Source organism: Phycodurus eques, chromosome 17, assembly GCF_024500275.1.
Source record: "Phycodurus eques isolate BA_2022a chromosome 17, UOR_Pequ_1.1, whole genome shotgun sequence".
In the NCBI taxonomy this organism is placed as follows: domain Eukaryota; kingdom Metazoa; phylum Chordata; class Actinopteri; order Syngnathiformes; family Syngnathidae; genus Phycodurus; species Phycodurus eques.
In genome coordinates, this window is record NC_084541.1 from 17588736 (window position 1) to 17611451 (window position 22716).

Consider the following 22716-nt stretch of genomic DNA (forward strand, 5'->3'; position numbering starts at 1 on the left):
CTCTGTCAACAAAATGTACGAACGCAGTCAAATACAGCCTCTTAAATATCCACAATCTCCTTTATTTCTCGCCCGTTTACTCTTTTTCTTTTTTTTTTTTTTTTGTATAATAAGACAGCTACAGCGATCACGGCAATCAGCATCTTCCTTGGCAGTCGCGCCAGGCCGTTTGTTGTTCGGCAAAAATACAAAAAAATACAGTTCAGTGCGTGAAGCCTCACAATGTTGTTTCCCAGAAGAACTTTAGGAAGTCAGTTTTTCCAATGGAAAACCCAAAACGTACATTTTCAAGAATTACATAAGGGACAATCAAAACGATTTGATTATAATTGGCCTTTTGAAAAGTATTTTCCTTTGCGTTTAATGAATCGGTATAGTTTGAGTTTCACTTTGTAACTGAAATAAAAAAAACAATTCCACCATAGTTTAATGTATTGCGATGCAACTGTATATACAGAACCTTTCCAAAAATAATGAACATCATGGAAAAGTTTACTTTTGAATGGAATTATGGATATAAAATTTTCCATATTACATTTTTTTGGAAAGGGTCTGTATAATTATCAGTACACTGATATTCTTATCACATAAGTGGGAAAACCTATAATATATTCCAACGAAATCAAGTCAGGCCAGCAAACTGTGAGAAAGGATGTATTTTTTTTTTTTTAATGTAACGGATGCACAACTTGCAACTTTGCAGAAAGTAAGAGGACCAAAATATCACTACCAACGAGGATGACAACAACCTGTACAGCAGGGGGTGGGGGGGCACTTTTTGTTTTTTTGTATAAAGCAAACATTCGATAATAAAATATTCAACCAGTCGATGACAGATAAGACTTACTTGAATGATACTCACTGACATCACTTGTCTATTTTGACATCACTTGAAGACGCTATGAAACGCAGGACTCTGTGTTATTGACCGCCATTTACTGCAAAAGCGGAATTAAAACAAGTCAACGGTCCAGGAAAAACTACAGTAGAAGAGGAGCTGCTTCAAACTACTTTTCTTCTCAGTGACAACGATACTTCCAGTGTGAGGAAATTACAATTGACAGCAGGACGCGCCATGATCTATACCACCTGACATCTTTCGGCGATTCCCACGCGAGAGTGCTCGAAAGCACGAGTGGTTAATGCTGCTTCTCCACTGCCCCAATCCCCGTTGATGCTTTTCCACTGGGAAAAGCTGGTACTAGAAATAGTACCTGCTCAGCCAGGGTTCCGAGCATGTTCGCGCAAGCCGCAGTCTCTTTAAGCGGTGGTTCGCACATACCGATATTCGGAATGATTATCCTGTGGTGTGTGCCAAGTGAGATTTTTCCTCCCCAATCTGCTCACAAACCAGTCAAGGTCAACAATCGCCAATGTTAAAGCGGTGTACATCCATACCGATATTAAGGGCCAATTTGAGCAATCCAACCCCTTCACCAATCAGTTTGGACAGAGTACACACTGCATGTGTACTGATAATCAGGCAGAACGAGCAAAGTCAGCAAAATCCCGATTATTGCTGAAAGATTATCCGATGGTGTGTGTGAAGAGCCACTGGTTGTGTTGAGTGTTCGTTACAACTTCCAAGCTGCTTCCATTTCTTCTTCGTATTTTCCAGCAATCCGGATGCCCTGTGGCACTGTGCTGCCTTTCACAGGTCACTCTAGGTACTACAACAGACATCATTATTATGCCCTGCTTTGTTTCACTCGTCTGTTGCCAGGTCAGCATTGCAAATGAGAATCTGTTGCCTTACCTGGTTGAATAAAGGTCAAATAAAAATCAATCTGTGTTGCAGATTTTGTTCACCATGTGTGGAGTTTCTCACACTTTAAGAAATCCATCGAGGTGTTAAAAATCAGTGTGTGTATCCCACTTTAACAATATAGAGAAGACCCTTGTCTTGTCGCGACTGATTCATTCAGTGCAGCGTGGTTTTTGCAGTTTCCCACAATCTGAGGGGGGGGGAGCAAGTTGATAGAGTGGAGTGGAAAAGCAGCATTCAAGTGTAGTCGCGTGACCTAGTAGGGAAGTTGTAAATGTTTGTTTTGTTTCTTAACTGAATTGGTTAACTGAAAAGTTTACAAAATAATAATAATTTTTATTTTTGCATTTTAGCGAAGATTCTCAAGCACTGTTAAAAAAATGTGTAAGATGGATAAAAGCATTCCACAACTATAAATCCAAGCTATGCTGTGGTACGACGACAGTAGCCGCTTTGGTAAAAGTAACAACTTCCACCAAGTTTAGCGTTTGATATGTGTGGATTTTTGGGTTCCTCACTGAAGCTCTTGTGATTTTTCAAGGGCAATGTTTCTAAATTCATCGCATGCTGAAAGACAGTCGCAGCTGTCAGAAGCTTTTTTTATTTTTGGGCTCGAAAAGGGAAAGAGGTTTTAAAGAATTAGGATTTAAAACGATGAAACTTCACATTGGGGTTCAGCCTCCTATTGTAAGAAAAAGCTGCTTTTGTGTGTGTGCGAGTGTGTGTGTGTGTGTGTGTGTGGTGGTGGGGCGTGGGGTCTTGTGGTGGGGTTAGGTTTTGCTATTGTTCTGGGTCCTGACTGAATCCTCCATAGTCCGGCGCTAAACCCAGTCTCCTGGTTCTAGTACTTGTTAGTAGTGGCGTACTAGCTGCTTTCGTTGTATTGGTCGTCTGCAGCGGGAAACGTGTTGCCTCCGATCCCGAAGAAGTTCTCTTCCGTCTCGAAAAGGTTTTCTTCCGTCACAAACTGGTCCTCCCCCGACGCCAACTGCTCGCTCGATGAGCGGAACTGGTATGCGCCGTTGTCGGGCTGCTCGTCGTAGTTGTTTTCGGCAAGCTCTTCGTCTTCGTCAGCGCTCTTGTTCTGGGGAGCCGATGACTGCTGGCTGTCGGACGGGCTCTGGCCAGATTTCTTCATTCTGTAACCAAGTTAGGAGGAGTGTAATTTGGAAGGAACCATCTGCAATTGTTGACATTATTCTTACTACGAGTAGTAGTAGCACGTATGGTTGAAATTTAAGTTAAATTTTGATTGTGTGCGATACAATCAAAATGCAATACATTTGAATAGAATCAATATTTTTTTGTTTTTTTCCCCCCAATATTTAAGTTGGGTGTTAATGTTTAAACTGTGCATAGTGTTCCATTGGTGGTGTACATACTGGTTCTTATGTTTGGCCCCGCTGATGTGAGACTGGTACTGATCCACAGAGTTGAGCTCAATGTTGCAGAGGGTACACGGCAAGCCCTTTGCTGTGGACGCTGCAATTAAAAAAAAATAATGATGCGAAGTTATATAAAGAGGTGATAATGGGGACACTGAGTTCCGGCACTGACCCGGTGTGGCGGGCGCGCCGTAGATCTTCATCAGGTCCTGCTTGGTCAGTTGCTTCTTGTGCTTCTTGCCCGAGTAGTGCTGCTGGGCCATCAGCGCGTTGTTGAAGGACGCCTGGCAGATGGAGCAGAAGCGGTTGGGGTCTTTGTCGCTCCCCTCGCCGCCCTCCCCAGTCGCCGTCGCCGCCGCCGCCTCGGCCGCCGCTGCTTTCTTCTTGGATGGAGCCGGTGCGGCCTGTTGGCCTACTGTCCAAGAATGGCAAAGCCGCAAGTCAATGAGAAAGCTTACCAATAAGTTATTCAACTCCAGAGAGGCCCAGGTGTCTTTTCGGGATGGGCCATTTCTTACGTTTTTACAAATGTATCTGATAAAACAAAATCATATTTCCAATATTTTTTGTTGATTTTTTTGAACAAAACATTTTTTAGACATAAACTTAAAAATATGTAAAAAAAAAAAAAAAAAAAAATTATATTTATTTTATTTATTAATAACATTGCTGAAAATAAACTCATTTACTACCGTGGATGTTTATATTTGTCAACTGGAATCCAACTGTTAAATGCCACCCACATATACACTGGTCAAAAAACGGTCAAAAGTTTTAGAACACCCCAATTTCGCCAGCTTTTTTTCTTTTCTTTTTTTATTGAAATGTATGCAGTTCAATGTCTTATTCACTCTGAAATGAAAGCACAGCACAACTATTAAAGTTACATAAGAAATCATGGACTCAATCTACACACAAAAATGAATTCTAAACCTTTGACTCATTAAAGTCAAACTTATAACCGCTAACACACTTGTGGTAGTATCTCTAAAATGGAAATCAAATATTCTTTAGAAAGCTCTTCCCAACTCAATTGTAGAAGTTCCCATTTCTGTGTGGCTATTCATTGGACTTGAACTACGTGACTTTCAAACGTTCTGTTTTTTTTAACTGGAAAAAATCTCGTGTTCTAAATTTTTTGTCCGGTAGCCCTTAGCAGTCATGTCGGTGTCAAGGTAATTGGACAGTTCAGTGGCACCACGCATTGTGTTTTTAGTAGGCCACCACTTGGAGTACGGCGTCTAGTTGAGTGGAGTGCAGTTTGAGGAAAAATATAGTCTAACACTAACGCTGTATTAAATTCATAATTACAGTAAATGTTTGAAAAACACTTCTTGACCTAAACTCAGTGTACGTACGCATCAGAGGATCCACCGATTTGAGTTTCAGGTTCTTGGCGTGGATCTTTCCCTGGTAGTGAGAGTGCGCCATGACAGCGGACGTAAAGGTCATCTTGCAGGTGTCACAAATCTTCATCGGGTCCGACTCGCCATTGTTGGCGTCGTACTGACAGATGAACACACACAGAAACAACAGTCACTCACCATCCACAGCCAACGCCTTAGCCCTATGACGGCAACATGACAAGCCTAGCATGTTTGATTATTTTCATGGGGGGACATCTTGCGTGTAGCGTGACATTACGAACGGCAACCCTCCGACATAGCATCTTGAGGTCGACCAATAATAGGATTGCGTCTCGCAACACATCGCACGCAAACCGATGTTTACCGAAGCTTTAAGAGCACGAATCGACAGAACGTCGGCACTGTTTACTACCGATATTAAAAAGTATGCAAACATTACCTCTAGCTCTCCTTGAAGAATAAACACGACACATGTTTTTGCCTCTTTGTTTTCCCTATCTTAACTCTCAATGGAAATTTTCCGGCCCTTGGCAACCTCGTGTCAACTAAAGGTATGGGGTGGCTTGACTTACACTGTCAGAGGATGTAGACTTGAGCTTTTTTGAGTCTGGCTCCTTCTCGTTTTGGATCGAAAGGTAACGTCGCACCTTGTTGCCATGTTTCTTGCTCTAAAAGAGACAGAAAACAAAAGCAAAAACTATACAACAATACCAGCAATAAAATACGACAAAAAGCAACGAGTGACCATTGAGTCCGCCGAGCAAAAAAAACAATACCAACCTGATAGTGAGCCAACTTCTGCGACTCAGAGATGAGGACAGCATTGCAGACACTGCACAGGTTATCTGTGAACAGGTCGCCGTGCTCCTTGATCATCTTATTGACTGTGGCAGGGAGGACAAAATAGAGTGAAATTAAACATCAAGACAATTTCATTGATTGAACATGCCATCTCTGACAAAATGGCTTTTTGATTCACCTTTGCAGTAAATTCACATCTGCAAATGACGGTTTTGGCTGTCGGGTCAACCGATCGCCATTAACACCAATCACATGGCAGATATTGACAACAACAACAAAAACACCCCACTTCAGGAGTGTCCGTGGGGATGGAGAACACATGAACTGCCATTAAAAAAAGCAACTATTGTTGCTAATTTTGTCCACTTACCACTGAAATGACATTTTGAACTTGGCTGCGACTCACAATTTGACACGTGATATAAATGGCACTGGTGAAGGCTAAACGATGCCAAAATTCATAAGTACATTAAGCCTACGTCATATAAAATGCTGTGTCACCTTTGCACTGTGAAGAAGACAGTTCCTGGAAAATGAATACCTCAGGTGGAAATATTTTAAGAGCCTGAAAATTGCTAAATATCAGTCAACAGTTTCAGTTTAAATGAGGTTGGTTTGGTTGAATCCTTTTGTGTTTTGTTTTTAGCCAGGCACTGTACCATTGAGTATAAATTTACTAAGTTGGTGGATAACTACAGCCTCTCCCTGAATAGTTATCACTTTATTATGTACGGTGCGATGAGTCAGTATAAGTCAAGATTTCCAGATGGATGCGGAAATTTTTTATTTATTATGATTTCTGTATCGAAGCAAGTTGTCTTGTAAACGGTACATATATAGATCGACTTTGATCTCAAGTTTCACGTGTAAATTAAAAAACTGATCATAATACTGTTGACATTGTAGTCGTTTTTTTTTTTTTTAGAATGTTCAGATTGCTCATATGATTTGATATGAACGTGTAATTTTTCAGAATGTACTTGTAATTATTTCCCCCAAAACAATGGGAACAATTCAGATTAGTCGTTATTTATAGCTTATCGGTCCACTTGAGATCAAATTGGAGTGAATGCGGCCTTGCGAACTAAAATGAGTTTGACACCCCTGCTCCAAAATATCCGTAAACGTGAATTTGAATGTGAATAGTTGCATTGCACCAAAGGTAATCTAGGCTAAATCCAGCGTGCCCGCTAGCTCCGAGCTAACGAGTTCAACGTGGGGGGAAGCTAACCCGTGCAATCGGCCCACAAGTAGCACGTCACTTGGGAGCACATGTTTAAAACGCCAATGTGAGTGGACGCCGAAGCCCCACCGGCAACGTCATTCATTATCATTGTGCAAAAAGGTGCAACGCGGACGAGCTTTCGTCGACCTTGGAGACGACTCGGCGGCCGTTAGCTTAGCCTAAGTTAGCAACTAGCTACGCGTGTTCTTTCGGAAGCCGATAAAAAAAATCGCAGTATAGGGAAGGTGTTCCCTCCCCATTTTAAACAAGAAAGTACGTACCTTGATCAAGCCCAGAAGGCAAGTAAGGGAATTGTTCAGTCTCCATCGCGACCGCCATCATACCTTCGTCTCTAGCTTCAGCTTTCTTTTTTTTTTTTTTTTTTTTTTTTTTTTTGCCGCCAGTGCGCATGCCCATTCGCTTACTTTGGCAGCGCCGGGGGAAGTTTGAAAAGGGGGCGGAGTTTCGGATGAGAGCTCACTCTGTTTGAAATTTCGCATACCGAGCCATCATCCTGCCACCCGCCCACAACAGACGATCTTTGTGCCTCAACAGAACATCTTTGTGCGACGTCAGACGATCTTTGTGCGACGTCAGACGATCTTTGTGCCACTAGACCTAAACACCTCGAATTCGCAAGAGTTAAGTTTTTCTCTTCGAGCCACATTCTCGTTAGACTTCCGTTATGTGTGTGGCCCTCTGTGTTTTTTCCAACTAGTTGACACGTCATTTGTTGCGGAAAAAACACATTCCGCAGGAACACCCACAATCCTTTGCGCATGCAGCAAAATGCTTTTAAAAATTAGAGCTGCAGGTGTCACCGTTGTCAGACTTGGCTGCGGTCTGTGTAAATCGAACTAACGCACTCTAAATCCTATTTGAAACGGCAATTTACGATCAGAAATGTGCTGCTCGGGGAATCATTGTCACGTATATATTGATTGTTTATTAAAATGTAAATACCTTAACCTGGCTATTAAGACCAGTTTCCGTAGTGTAGTGGTTATCACGTTCGCCTAACACGCGAAAGGTCCCCGGTTCGAAACCGGGCGGAAACATTTTTTCCCACCCCCAATCTTGTGCTTCATTCTTGTTTAAAAAAAATGTTTTAGGAAACTGAGTCACAAAAAAAAATACATTAAAAACAATTTTAAAAAACATCAACTCAGGAAATGGATGGATGAATCCTATATATTCAATGACTTGACACAACAGCAACTCAAACACACACACAAAAACACAGTCCAATTGGAGTGCAAAAAAATAAATAAAATAACTACCTCCATAATTCCTTTTATAGTCCACTTACTGCATGCATACTCTCTCACATCTGTATGTAGTCATATCCTGTACATACCTTGATGAAAATCTAAAACTTTTCAACAATGGGTTGTTGAAAATCTAAAACTTTTCAACAATGGGTTGTATTTTGAATAGAAGAGGCAAAAATATATATTTGAACCTTTACCATAAAACGTCTTTTTGCACAACAGCACTAAAGGTTGAAGTTGTGTTGAGTGAAATTAAAATCCAATGATGCGCGCTGTCCGGTTAAGCTTTATTTGATACAGCATTTGAATACATTTAACATCCATTAAACTTGAAAGCCATGTGCGGATATATTGTACAGTACTCAAGCAGACAAATCCAGATCAGATGAGAAAACTATTTGGGCTCCTGTTCGATGGAAGGGAACGTGGTGTACAGCTTTCCTTTGGAGGACACCATGAGGGCCTCACCATTCTTGCTCTCATCTGTCACCAGCTCCAGAAGGCACTCTGCGACCTCTGAGGCGCTGAAAACGAAAAGTGGCATTTGGTTGTGGAAAAATGGTGATTTGAGGCACCCACCCCCAAACACACTTTATCCCCACTTTTTTTGTCAGCAAATTGGAGGAGCATGCAAATGAGCTACTGATCATGTCGAACGAATGTTACCATGATTACTGAGATGAGGGTAGCGAGGGTGTTGCAACTAAGCTAACTAAACTAACATTCAAGTGCACGTGTCACTTACCGGAAGAAAACATTAACACTGTCACCCAATTACACTTAGTTTCACGTATCAGTGAATGCGGCAAAAGCAGCAGACACGTCGACAAATAAAACATTGGAACATTGAGTATGTGCCCGTTTATCAGAAGCTGTGTGCGAATGCTAATCTGTGCTAACACCGCAGTTCTGCTTAGCCTTGAGACCATCAGAACAGAATGACTGTCACTTAAAAATGGCTCTGGATCTTTGCCCAACTTAGCTGTCAAGTCATGTAAATTGGTCCAATTGTGACATAATTCAGAACGACGTCACTTTTCTTTTTTTTTTTTAAATAGGCAGCTCAAAAAAGCTCAGTTTTGCTCATCTTTGACATGATAGCGTTTTTATGTAGTTGCTTGAAAATTGTGGATATTCACACAGCCTAGCAAAAAAAAAAAAATCCTGTCACTCACTTTAACACGCCATGCTTGTCTAGAAGTTGCCGGGTGGGCTCCTCCAGTAGGGTGAATTGGCCCAGTTTTTCACTTAAGCTTGCAAGCAACTCAGTTTGCACCAAAGTTGGGCAGAGGGCATTAAAGCGAATGCCGAAGCCCGCCATGGTGGAAGCACCCTAGCACACACACACACACACACACACACAGACACACACACAAAATGTAGAATTGCACATTCATTGTAGAGCGTTTCACATTTTGTGTCGTCGAAACAAGCTCACCGCCATGGCTCTGGAGAAGCCGATCACTGCGCTCTTGGTGGCGCTGTAGACCGGGCAGCTCAGCAGAGGTTTGATACCTATGATAAAGTGTAACACATTGTGATTTGACACTTTCATTCGACAAGGAAACATTTCTGGAAATTAATGGCCGATATAAATTGTACATCGAAATATTCTATTCTACTGCAGCGCCTCCAACGTGTCGTAATCCAAACTGTTACAGTCTTAGGTTGGCCAGAGGAGGGAGGTGAAACGACATTGTGGAATCTTCATGCCAAGGAACTATGTTGAATTGAGGGTCTTCATTTAGACCAAGGTAGTGCTTTGCTGCCATCTTGTGAGGAACTATGTTGGAGTTAAAGAGCTTCATTTGGCCAAAAGTAGGGCTTCGTTACCATCTTGGTGACAAGGAACTCAGAAGTGATTTGAGGAGCTTCATTCGACAAAAGTAATAATTTGCCGCCACCTTGTGGCATCTATAGGCAATTCCAAACCCTTTTTCGGTGGGCTTCGCAGGGCTCTATCCATTTGGATATACTTAAAATATTTAGACTAATTAGCTTTGTTATTTATGATACAATCTGATACAGTATATTAAGATAATGTTAGATTTTAGTCATTTTCATAGTGATTTAATCATAATCACTGAGCTGGACCTTATGCAAGGTGTTACATAAAGTTCTAAAATGTCTAAATGACATGTGGCTTTTATTTCATAACTAAAAAAAAAAAAGACTATCTTGGAGGAACAGAATATGCAATGGCAACAAGTATGCGTTCATTTTTATTTGTTCATAACCTGAATGTTAAGCCGCAATTGGCTGGCATCTAAAGTTCCAAAGTCATCATCATGCATTATGATGATGAACATATATATATATTTTTTTCATAAAATCAAGTCTGCGCCTTCACCTGCCATGGAAGCAGTGTTGATAATGACTCCTCCTCGACCACCGTTCAACTTGTTCATGTGCTCCAGGGCTGCGTAAGTCCCCTTGATGACACCTACCTATCGCAATCAAAAGGCAACAACAGTTATTTGACATAAAGCACGCGTTGTTTTTTTTTTTCTTTTGGGAGCGGGGGGGAATACAGAAGCCTGACGCAACCTCATCTTGACAAAAATCACATGAAGGCCAGCAGACCCATCTCGCTGTGTTCTTACAAGGTTGATGGCCACCGTTCGCTCCCAGTCACACTCATTCAGGATGCCGGCGTTGTTGCACAGGATGTCTATACCTCCAAAGGTGTCAACGGTCGTCTTGAAAGCAGCTTGGCCGCGTGGAAGGGGGGTGGGGGGGGGAGAGAAGTGGTATTCAGTAGATGTTTTTTTTTTAAACCCTTTCAAATTGTGAAGTGGAAGGTTTTAGACAGACCAAGTCAATTTCCAGACTTAGTCTCTATAGAAGAGTGATTCCAACCACAATGTGTCATAAGAGATCAGTTTGAATGTCATTAAGCACTAACAATACCAAAACTCTGCAAGTTACAGTATACTGCATGTGCTTCCTGTATTAAAAGGCAGTGATGCATCTAGAAAAATTACAAGTCCATTTCAAAGTCACTAGTTTTGGCTAAGATCCTAGAAATACTTGAAAGCAACAAGTTAAGGAATTCTTTGTCATACATTGGATTCTCACATCAATCTGGTTTCAGAAAGCGTACCACATTCACAGCTACCATGAAAGTGTTAAAATATATCTTGGTCCTTTTGAATAAAAGGCAGAACTGTGCGACACTATTAAGTTTGTCACATCTAAAATAGCTCAATTTAGAGTTCCTCTGGGCTCAATCTTAAACCCACTACTATTTTCTATATACTGCATGTTGAATTAGGTCTCATGGTTTGAGACAATATATTTTATGCAGATACTGTATTTTATTGCCCCGTCCCCTCCGGCTCAGAAGCTTTTGCCAACTTGAAGGATGTTAGTGATTTTTCAGAATCAGCTCTCTCGGCTAAATTTGACTAATAATGTTAAAACAAAGGTGATTCTTCTCTGTCATGCCAAGAGGCGGCCTGAGATTCTTCCTGTAGAGGGGAAGAATTCAATATGTGTTTTGTTGAAAGTATGACAGTGTTTGGCTTGATAATTCCATCATTTAAACCACACGTCAATTAGCTTTAAAAACTGAGGTTGAAATTTGGATTTAATTTCAGAAGTCTTTGAAACCAAAAAGATACCTGGGCTTGGATAAAAAAAAATTGTTTTATTTGAATAACTTTATGGTGACCTTTTGGACGAATGCACCTGCCCATTGTTTTATCACCAATTTTAAAACTTACACCACCGTTTATTATATCAGAATCATCTTTATTTTGCCAAGTATGTCCAAAAAAAACAAGGAATTTCCCTCTGGTAGTTGGAGCTGCTCAAGTATGACAACAGACAGTCAATTGACAGAATACTTTTGAGAAAAAGACATTGAGGGAAAAAATGTCACTGAGCAATAAAAGGTGGCTCTTTCTCGCTGTACAGAGCCGAAACCACTGTCACACTATTAATCTAGGAGGCCATCATAAGTATGAAGTTTAGGTATATTTAACATAGTTGAGGGAGGCCGTGTGAACAGTGGCTCATCTGCATGAGACATGACCACCCACTCAAAACGAGCGGAGTTCGGTTAGACTGCAAAGTGTGCTGTAATTCTTGGGGTCATTTGACCAAAGCAAATTTTAAGAAACCTGTAAACTGTTAAACAGTGAAAAATGCAGTGTCATTAATAATTTACAACCCCAATTCCAATGAAGTTGGGACATTGTGTTAAACAAATAAAAACAGAATACAATGATTTGCAAATCATGTTCAACCTATATGTAATTGACTACACTACAAAGAGTGGAGATTTAATGTTCAAACTGCTAAACTTGATTGTTTTAGCAAATAATCGTTAACGTAGAATTTTATGGGTGCAACACGTTCCAAAACAGATGGGACACGTGGCAAAAAAACTGAGAAAGTTGAGGAATGCTCATCAAACACCTGGTTGGAACATCCCACAGGTGAACAGGCTAATTGGGAACAGGTGGGTGCCATGATTGGGTTGAAAAGGAGCTTCCCGGAATTGCTCAGTCATTCACAAGCAAAGATGGGGCGAGGTTGACCTCTTTGGGAACAAGTGCGTGAGGAAATAGTCGAACACTTGAAGGACAATGTTCCTAAAGGTACAATTGCTATGGGGCTCTGTTAGTGCCAATAGCATGAGTAAGTTACACATCTCTGAAGGCACCATTAATGCTGAACGGTACATACAGGTTTTGGAGAAACATATGCTGCCATCCAAGCAACGTCTTTTTCATGGACGCCCCTGCTTATGTCAGCAAGACAATGGCAAACCACATTCCGCACACGTTACAACAGCGTGCCTGCAGTCCAGACCTGTCTCCCATTGAAAATGTGTGGCGCATTATGAAGCGTAAAATACGACAACGGAGACCCCGGACTGTTGAACAGCTGAAGCTGTACATCAAGCAACAATGGGAAAGAATTCCACCGACAAAGCTTCAACAGTTAGTGTCCTCAGTTCACAAAGGCTTATTGAAAGTTGTTAAGAGAAAAGGTGATGTAACACAGTGGTAAACATGACCCTTTCCCAGGTTTTTTGGAATGTGTTGCAGCCATAAAATTCTTAGTTAATGTTTATTTTCTAAAAACAATACAGTTTATCAGTTTGAACATTACATATCTTGTCATTGTAGTGTATTCAATTAAATATAGGTTGAACATTGATTTGCAAATCATTGTATTCTGTTTTTATTTATGTTCAACACAACGTCCCAACTTCATTGGAATTGGGGTTGTAGACGGCAAAGGCCTGCAATCCGGACCTGTCTCCCATTGAAAATGTGTGGCGCATTATGAAGCGTAAAATACGACAACGGAGACCCCGGACTGTTGAACAGCTGAAGCTGTACATCAAGCAAGAATGGGAAAGAATTACACCTACTAAACCGTCAACAATTATTGTCCTCAGTTCACAAACGCTTATTGAATGCTGTTAAAAGAAAAGGTGATGTAACACAGTGGTAAACATGACCCTGTCCCAGCTGTGTTGGAACGTGTTGCAGCCATAAAATTCTAAGTTAATGATTATTTGCTAAAAACAAAGTTTATCGGTTTGAACATTAAATATCATGTCTTTGTAGTGTATTCAGTTAAATGTAGGTCGAACATGATTTGCAAATCATTGTATTCTGTTTAACACAACATCCCAACTTCATTGGAATTGGGGTTGAACATTGAAATGTTATATACAAAAGAATCCAGACTAAATATGCCTTCAGATTTGTTTGTTTTTGAATGCTAATCACTGACTCACAAGGCGCTCTTTCTGCAGACTGCATGGTTGGTTTAATACAACATGGGTAAAATTTGGCAGGCAGGTTTAGACAAGGGGAAGAATGCAAACCAATCAAACGGACTCTTTTCATTCCATTCTAACACAATAGACCGTTGACATACACGTCCTACGGCCGGTCATGCAGCTACGTACTTCCTTTCGCAATGCAAAGTGCGTGGACGTTACCTTTCAGCTGCTCCTCTGATTGGACGTCGCAGCTCAGGAAAAGAGTTCGTTCTTGCCCATCCTCCTTGTTGAGAGCTTCCATCAAACTCTTTCCTGCGCTTTCGTTCACATCCAGCAGAACAACCTGTAGCACAAATATGTGGTGGGAAAAATACTGTAATTTTCCAGTGACATATGCATCTCTGGACACAGCCACCATGCGGTCTATGCATTGATTTGTTGTGGTGCTTTGAGTGCTTGAATATATTCATAGAAGATTTGAATTCTGGAATCAGGGCGAGAAGACTGAACATTTGTCAACAAAAAGTGAGATCGTGGCTTCCATGAATCAGAGCCGTTCTTCATTTCAGCCTTCACGCCATTTACTACCCCGGGTCATCAAGTGAAACAGATTTCCACTCATCTTCACAAACAGGCAGTGAAAGATGTTTGAATTGCGTAGGGATCGTAGTTGTTTATGATGGCCCAATTGTCAACGCGTCTTTGTCTCAGCATCCAAAGTTCCTCCGTACTTTTTAGGCCTCAAAGAAGATTGGAAAATGTATAACATAGCTGATATTAACCGGCCAAGGTTAAACAAACTACATTTTGCAACTTAAAACTAAAAACAACAAATGACATTTAATCACAAGTCAAACGATGAAAGTATTCACAGCGCACATTTTGCTCATCTTATTTCCTCAAAATTCAACACAACTCCCCATAAAAAAAAAAAACACTTTTTCGCTTTACAACCAATAAAAACGAAGACATCACCTCATATAAATACTATACAAGGTTTCACAAAAATATAGCGTTTAGTGATCATAATCATCCCTTTGTGGTCTTCAGGAAGTGGAACGTTCAAAGAGAGCGAGAGGAGAGAGAGCGCGAGAGAGAGAGAGAGAGAGAGAGAGAGAGAGAGAGAGAGAGAGAGAGAGAGAGAGAGAAGGGGGTAAAAAGGGTTTCCCCATCTAAAAAGGGCCATTTCTGTTGTTGTGAAGTCCTCAGAGGGAAGAATATTCCATTTCGTTGCCTTAAACTTTTACTCGACTTGGGGAGGTCGATATTACTTCTTTGTTGCATTTTAGTGAAAAGTTACAGAAAAGCTGTTAACTTTTTTTTTTTAAATTAGTCGCTTTACGCAAGTCGAGTAGCTGCAGTCTAAAACCCCCCCCAAAAAACGAAAGCTCTTATTTTTTTTGGACGCTTACCTTTGCTCCATTCTTGAAGAGAATCTCGCTGAATGCTTTGCCAATTCCTGCTGCAGCGCCTGTCACCACAGCCACTTTTCCCTTGAGTGACATTTTACGTGGCTCTGGTAGAAAGTGTATTTCTGACTTGTCTGTCTTAAGGTGTGCGCGTTAATGATTGGATGCTTGCATGTGTGTGCATATAAGTATGTACGCTAGGCACCACCCACAAGGCCAAACATGTTGGTTTGATGATTGCTCAATAGGAATTTTTTTTTTTTTTTTTTTTTTTTTTTGGGGTAGAAAATGAGCTAATTACTGTATAGGTTGCAGAGTTCAGGAGGTAGGACTTAGGTTTGACCAGCTGTACTTATGCCGAATTTAGGATATTTTTTTACGTTTGAGGAATATTGTAAAATCATGAAATAATATCAAGCAGTGTGGTGTACAGCGTTGAAACATGTGATCTTTCCAATGGAGTTTGGTTCGTCTTGTGGGGTCACTGGATGCTATTCCACGAGCGGACCCTAGAGGGTAATAGAGCGTCGCAACGGATTACACATTGTGGACTTGAAATGACCACGAAGCTCAGCCTTGGGAAAGTCTGTTTAGTTTTATTAACAAACAATACAAAACCCCATAGACGGGCTAACAAATAGCATCGGTGTCACACTGTTATTACTCTTTCAGCAACAGATATTTGAACAGAGCAACACATGCGGAAAGATAATATAAGAATTCTCAGAGGCATATCATCTTTATTCTGTGGAAAGAATGACGAATATTACTGCAACTGGCTGGACAACTGGTTAGCACATCTGCCTCACAGTTCTGAGGACCCGGTTTCAAATCTGTGTAGAGTTTGCATGTTCTCCACTTTATGGGTTTTCTCCAGGTATTTCGGTTTCCTCCCACATTGCAAAAACATGCATGGTAGGTTAATTGACGAGTCAAAATTGGCCATAGGTGTGCATGTGTGTGTGAATGATTGTTTGTCTACATGTGCCTTGCGATTGGCCGGCGACCAGTTCAGGGCGTACTCCGCCTCTCGCCCAGAGTCAGCTGAGATGGGCGCCAGCACGCCCGCGACCGCTTATCCTCATAACTGGGGAAAATGGATGCATAGATGCATTATACTGCCCCCAGGTGGCCAAGGCGCACACACAAGATGGAGCAGCACAATGTCCATTGAATTGAAGGCATCACTCTAACAAAAATAAAAATTGTACCTAGAAAAATGTTTAAAAACAAATAATTCTTAAATATGAAATGTAAATGTATTGAACCTCAAAGTTAAATACAACAGAACTGTACTTAGGCAGTGAGCCTTTGGCGTACCACTAGAGAGAGTCCATGTACCACAAGTGGTACGCTCACCACTCTTTGAGAATGGTCTATGGTCCACGGGTGCCAACCACAGGGCAAAAGAGAAATGAAAAGTCATTGAATTCATAGAGTGCTTTTCTGTGTGAGGTCACACCATGGCGTCTGTGTGGGGAGTTGGACCTGAACTCCTATCAGCTGCTCTCAGGGAGGACACGCCCTGTTCCAACGCTCCCTCGATGTTGCACATCACTTTAACTCAGTTTGACGATACAACTTGCAACGGCGATGTGCTTGCAAAAAGTGTGGGTGTTGAACATTTTCACTGGGAAACGTGCGGGTGTTAAGACACCCAGCCACAACCCGCAGGCGGAACGAAAAGTCTAGGTGTTGAAACAAACACAACCTCCAGAGGTGTGACGAGAAATGCGGGTGCTGAACCTTTTCACCGAGAAATATCTGGGTGTTGAACCATTTCACCGAGAAAAGTGTGGGTGTTCAAACAACCATATCCTGTGGGTGTGATGAAAAGTGTGTACGTTGAAAACCCACATCCCCTGCAGGTGTGACAAAGTGTCGGTGTTGAAACCTTTCACTGACAGATGTGTGGGTGTTGAAACACCATATACCCACAGATGTGACAAAAAAGGTGTGGATGTGACAAAATGTGGGGGTGTTGAAAACCTCCACCAGAAAAAGTATTGGTGTTCAACCACAACCTCCACGCGTGTGAGAAAAAAATCTTTGTTGAAACATTTTACTGGCAAAGGTGTGGATGTTAAAACACCCACATCCCCCGTGGGTGTGGTGAAAAGTGTGATTGGTGGAACCTTTCACCGACGGATGTATGGGTGTTCAAACACCATATTACCCGCCGGTGCGTTCAAATGGGTGGGTATTGAAACCTTTCACCGGGAAGAGCTAAAAAGTGTGACAAAAAGTGTGGGTGCTCAACACGTTCACCAAGATAAGTGAGAGTGTCCAAACACCCACATTTCCTGCATGTGTGACAAAAAGTGTGGGTGCTCAACACGTTCACCAAGATAAGTGAGAGTGTCCAAACACCCACATTTCCTGCATGTGGGACGAAAATTGTGGATGTTGTCGCGAGCTTGCAAGCAACTTTTTGTGTGCGAACTCTGCCGAGGACGAGTGGCTTCGAAGGCCCCGGAGAAACATACTTGGCAAGACCGCACACGACCGCGGCAGTAGAGCCGCGCGGCGTCGTGGAAGCGCGGCCAACTTTTAGCACAGCTCCAATATGACAGGTCACATGTCCTCTTCATCGGAGGGTGTGGAACAAAACCTGCTGGCCAATCACAATGCTGTTCATCTGCATCTGCAGGGTGTGACTTGTTTCTTGATGAATTCATCATTTTACATGCCAGGCCGCAACAATCACTTCGAGGTGCTTTTCATAGCTGGACGACCACTCAAACGCGCAACAATGCCTTCAAACCCTGACAGGGAACATCGTTGAAATACATGATTTGTAGGAATGTATGGAAAGGTGCAGATGCAGGAATTTATTTTCACTGTATAGTCATTTTCCACTTCAAAACACTGTAAATACCACACTGCATTGAACGCATCAGTTGGAATGAGACGTATTACTGTTGAAACCTTTCACGAGCAAAAGTGAAGGTGTTGAACCACCCGCACCCGCCGCAAGGGTGACATAATGAAATTCTTACCCTGGAAAAAGTATGGATATTGAAGCATCCACATCTCCCGTGGATGTGACTGTTGTAACATATTGCTGAGAAAAGAATGGGTGTTGAAACAGCCATATTCCACGCAGGTGCGACCAAAAGTGCGGGTGTTGAAACCTTTTGCTGTGAAAAGCGTGGGTGTTTCCAAAGGCGCAAATACAAGTGTGGGTGTTAAAACCTGTCACTGGGAAAACTGTGGGTCTCGAACACCCACATCCTGCGCAGGTGTGACAAAAAGTGCAGGTGTTGACACCTTTCGCTGTGAAAACCGTGTTTCCTATTGAAGCATCCACACCTCCCGTGGATGTGTGTTGTAAACCTTCACTGAGAAAAGAGTGGGTGTTGAAACACCCATATACTGCGCAGGTGCGACCAAAAGTGCGCGTGTTGAAACCTTTTGCTGTGACAAGTGTGGGTGTTTCCAAAGGCGCAAATAAAAGTGTGGGTGTTAAAACATGTCACTGGGAAAACTGTGGGTCTTGAAACGCCCACATCAGGTGTGACAAAAAGTGTGGGTGTTGACACCGTCCATTGACAAAGGTGTGTGACTAAAAAGTGTGGCTTGGCCTTGGCTTTTTGTCCATAAAGATGAGACAAAGTTACCCACCATCCATGCCCACCCAAATGGGCACATATACGTACCCCCCCCCCGAGCTGGTCCTGCTTACAGGGCAAATGTTCCATTTAGTGGCTTTCAACTGTGACTTGCTGACCAGCTGCTGACTTGTTGTGTTTTCACTGGTGATTACGGCGCCAAAAGGGTGCGGCTCGATGGACAATAGCGCGGAGATTTACGTGTCCCCGGTGCAGTCGCACACAAAGAGTATAGCCCGCCGCCATTGAGGCCGACGGCGACCTGTTTACAGTTCGGGGGGCCTCAGTGGGCCGCGGTGGGAGAAGGAACAAACTGGAGGATAAGTGGAGAATAAGTGTGTCTGCAATGTAAGGGTGATTATTGATTATCTCAGATCAGCTGTCTTTATTATCCTCAATGCGCCATTCGTAGTGAAACAGAACAATGGCATGGACAATACTGACAGAAAATAAGGATCAACAATAAATCACTACATGTGGGTACGCATTGTCTATAAAAAGAAAGGGTAATTGATTTTTTATTTTTTTTTTAAAGTGCACACGAATGAACCAACAAAAGAGAAAATGCTGCCGGTACATGAATGCATCACCATCATGTGACTTCTATTGTAAGGGCTGTGGAGGATTGATGTATTCTGTGTATAGATACCCACATTTAAGAAAAAAAATTCACCCCCAAAAAAAAAAAAGATTCCCCTGGAAAAGCGTGGGTGTTGACACGCTCACAACTGCCTCTGGTTCGCCCTAAAGTGTGGGTATTGTAAGTGTTGAAACCTTTCACCGGGAAAAGTGTAGGTGTTGAAACACCCACAGCCCTTGCGACAAAACGTGTATTCCTCGGTAGAAAACTGTATGTCGAAACCATTCACCGGCAAAAGTGAGGGTTGTTGAAACACCCGCACACCTAGAGATGGAATAAATGTGGGTGTTGAAACATTTCAACGGGAAAATCTCGGGTTTTGAAACACTCCAATTCCTCAAGGAAGAAATGAAAGGTGTGGCTGTTGAAACCTTTCACCGTGAAATTGTGGGCGTTTTTGTGGGTGTGATTGTATTCCCCACAGGTGCCACGAAAAGTGTTAATGAAACCTTTCATCAGGCAAAGTGTGGGTATTGAAACACCCAAATTCATTTATGTTATGTGTAAGTGTTGAAACTTTTCACCGGCAAAAGTGGGAGTTGTTAAACACCCACAAGCGCACGGATGCAACAAAATGTTGAGTGTTGAAACCTTTTACCGGGAAAACTGTGGGTGTTCAAACAACAGCGTGACTTATTTTGACACCTGTGTGACTTTTCTGTCAAACTGTTACTCAAGACATTGTACGGCTAATATGTCCCCATATCATTGGCCTAACGTGCAACACCTGCCTTTCTTTATTTAATGATAATTTGCGGTACAGGTCGGACGAAACGCGTCCTAGATGGATTCACGCACTCCACCCAGATACTGTGTGACACCCTCTCTCCTAATCCAACAGTTACTGACTCAGCCGGAGGCAAACGAGGCAGTCTTGAACAACTTTCCTCCAGCTACCATGCTGCATTCCACATTAAATCTACTTTAATAACAGTGGGGGGGGGGGAAACAACAAAAAATATGTTCTACTTTATCACTTCCCGAGTCAGACTTGTAACCTCTCTGCACATTATACATATTACATAATCACCTGACTTCTCACTGAATTACGCTTTTTAACGCCGAAACACTCTTTACATTGAATACATATGGCAGTGCTTTGTTGCCATTATATTACTGGTGATTACTCCATGCAAGTACATCAAAAACATCACAACGATAATAATACTATTACTTTTAGAGACATGCGCACACGGCGTGGACACGTGCAGGGGGAGGGGGTCGCAAAAGATGCATTCAAGGGCACGCTACTTCCAGATAGGCCAACTCAAGTCACGTCTGTTTCCCACTGTGCTATGCACATTAGTGAGAAGTGTGTATTATGCGATGAAAGTTTAAAGAGTTCAAGTAATTTAAAGGCGACGTGAGGTTGAAAAACGAAGGTTTGGTGCTCCGTTTAAAACAACGGGAAAATACAAAGTTAAATAAATTACGATTAGTTTTAACACGATTACATGCCACTACTTTCACGTTACTGGAATTAATTATAATATACGATGTAAATTGTGATTTGAAATTACAGTTACGGTATTCATAAAACGGTGTGACTAATTGGAATCGAAACTTCCAGTAAAAAGGGTCGCTATTCGAAATGGAAAACAGGTTCATCTTTTTGCCTGAAGACACTGAATGCAGCATTACTATGACGTACAGAAGATTTTGTGCTACATTCACGCTATCGGGATAATACAAAGTCAAACCAACTACGATTGGTTTAACACGATTACGAGTCAATAAGTATATTGTTTAATCGCAATTCGAAATTATTGGTGCACTATTCATGAAACAGTGTTTGAAATTGGAATCGAAACTCTCTGTATAAAGGCTCAATGTTCGAAATGGAAAATACGTTCACTTTTTGCCTGAAGACCTAAACGCAGCATGACTCTGACGTGCCACGGATGCGCGCTCCCGATTGTACGTGCCTACCCTCTACGTCGTACGTGCGCGCCCCCTCGCATCGCGTGGTGGAGAGCGACCATATTGCTGCTAGTGGCGGAGGTAGGGTTGTTCTCCCCCCCGCCCCCCCACCGTAAAGGCCAATCGAACGCCGTTCTTTTTACATTTTTGTTTTATATGTTTAAACCAAACGTGGACGTCTGTGCCTTGGGCGGAAGCTCGTTTGGAATTTAAGCGACAGAGGAGCGGGCGAACAACTTCACTTTTCCCCATTCGAGCGAATTCAGACCGGGGGGGAAGAAGGCGGAGGACTGGTAATCCCGAAGGGGGTGGGAGAACGACGGAGGTTGGAAATGGCCACTCAGGTGGAGGCTCCTCTCCTGCCGGGCAACTCGCTTATCCAAGCGGAAGAGCACGGCAAAGTGATCCGCGGCCAGCCAGAGCTGGAGGTCGACGGGGCCAAGCGGGGCCAGGCGGCGGGTGTCGCCGGGGAGGAGGAGGAGTGCTTCGGGAGCCCGACGGAGGCGGACTGTGACAGCGAGGCCAAGTCCGACGACGAGAGCGTTAAAAGCCGGAAGGAGTTTACCGACGCTCCCCCGCCCAAGGTGAACCCGTGGACTAGGAAAATGAACGCGGTGACCGTGGTCAGCGTCAACGGACAAGCACATCACGGTGGGTACCCCCCTTGCCCTTTCTCCTCCTTCTCGCCCCCTCCCCCCACGTTTGTTCCTCGGTGGGTCCGTCCAGCAGCTGCAGCTGTCTGTCTGTCAGGTGGGCCAGGTAGCGTTCATTTTGTCCAAATGTCAAGCCATGCCGGATCTATTCGGAGTCCATAAATGCACCCCTCCTCCACCTCCCCTGCTCGGGCAGGCTATTCCTGGAATCCAGGGTGGCCACGAGTGTCTCGTTGCACACGCACCCTTTGAGTAGTGACATTTTCTTTTTCGCGTTAAAAAGTTGTGATGCACGAAAGTGCAACGTCACATCAGTGCATGGGGGGGAAAAAATCGATAAAGCGCCGATTCCGCTGGTCATTTGGGGTGTTAAACGTACACGTCACGGGACTTTTAAAATGTCCACCACGTTGAGTTTTCGTAACTGATACACCGGCCGAGCTAAAAGTGTCTGTTGGTGCGCATACACCTTCTTCAAAGTGGCATTTAGCCAAAAAAAAAAAAGTGGAGACGCCCGCCCAGCGTCTCACATATCAAGCCGAAAAGCTAGCCGGCTAACAATAGCACGGGCCTAGCTCACCGCCCCGGCCTTTTCTTTCGTTTCTACATTCTACTTTAAAAAAAAACAACAACAAAAAACGCCCTCCGTCTTTAAACGCACACAATTCTGTGTAAGTCTTTCGAAACATTCGCTTTAAAAATGCGAGCAGGTTTGTTATGAGACGTCACGTGTTCACTCCACGTGTAGAAGGCATGGTTAGCCTAGCTCGCCGGCTAATTGTAACGCTGGTCAAATCAAATCACGCCCTTGTTACGTTCCTTGTGGCATCCCCCAGTGTTTTGTTTAGCCGGTTGTCATGTCGCCCGTGCGTCGTCAACCGCTTCTCGTGCTACCAGTTAGCCGTGGAAGATAACCAGGCTGC

The 22716-nt window shown here is 42.8% G+C and overlaps 3 protein-coding genes and 1 non-coding gene across 7 annotated transcripts in view; 2 read left to right on the top strand and 2 right to left on the bottom strand.

The window, feature by feature from the left end:
* Positions 1-329: 329 nt before the first annotated feature.
* Positions 330-6910, bottom strand: znf346 (zinc finger protein 346). Of its 2 annotated transcripts, none has more exons than XM_061703185.1 (7): positions 6825-6910; positions 5298-5401; positions 5090-5185; positions 4509-4656; positions 3323-3562; positions 3148-3247; positions 330-2904 (listed from the first exon to the last, which is right to left on the bottom strand). In XM_061703185.1, the coding sequence occupies exons 1-7, from the start codon at positions 6883-6885 to the stop codon at positions 2631-2633; spliced, it is 1023 nt and encodes a 340-aa protein (XP_061559169.1). In that variant the 5' UTR covers positions 6886-6910; the 3' UTR covers positions 330-2630. The 2 variants fall into 2 exon arrangements, with proteins under 2 accessions (XP_061559169.1, XP_061559168.1); XM_061703184.1 differs by having other exon boundaries at positions 3323-3565.
* A 618-nt stretch (positions 6911-7528) lies between these two features.
* trnav-aac (transfer RNA valine (anticodon AAC)) lies at positions 7529-7601 on the top strand. The gene has a single exon. It is a non-coding gene; the product is annotated as a tRNA-Val (tRNA).
* Positions 7602-8087: 486 nt separating this feature from the next.
* zgc:56585 (uncharacterized protein LOC393297 homolog) lies at positions 8088-15125 on the bottom strand. The gene is made up of 7 exons (XM_061702679.1): positions 14973-15125; positions 13780-13903; positions 10418-10524; positions 10165-10261; positions 9253-9329; positions 8990-9147; positions 8088-8338 (listed from the first exon to the last, which is right to left on the bottom strand). Exons 1-7 carry the CDS (start codon positions 15063-15065, stop codon positions 8209-8211), a joined length of 786 nt encoding a protein of 261 aa, XP_061558663.1. The 5' UTR covers positions 15066-15125; the 3' UTR covers positions 8088-8208.
* A 6064-nt stretch (positions 15126-21189) lies between these two features.
* Positions 21190-22716, top strand: part of larp1 (La ribonucleoprotein 1, translational regulator) — a 36320-nt gene continuing 34793 nt past the window's right edge. For 2 of the 3 annotated variants that reach the window (XM_061702202.1, XM_061702203.1), the window contains exon 1: positions 21190-21791. In XM_061702202.1, the coding sequence (XP_061558186.1) occupies positions 21473-21791 (319 nt within the window). In that variant the 5' untranslated portion in view covers positions 21190-21472. The remainder of the gene's footprint in view (positions 21792-22716) is intronic. The other variant, XM_061702201.1, reaches the window with a different exon arrangement.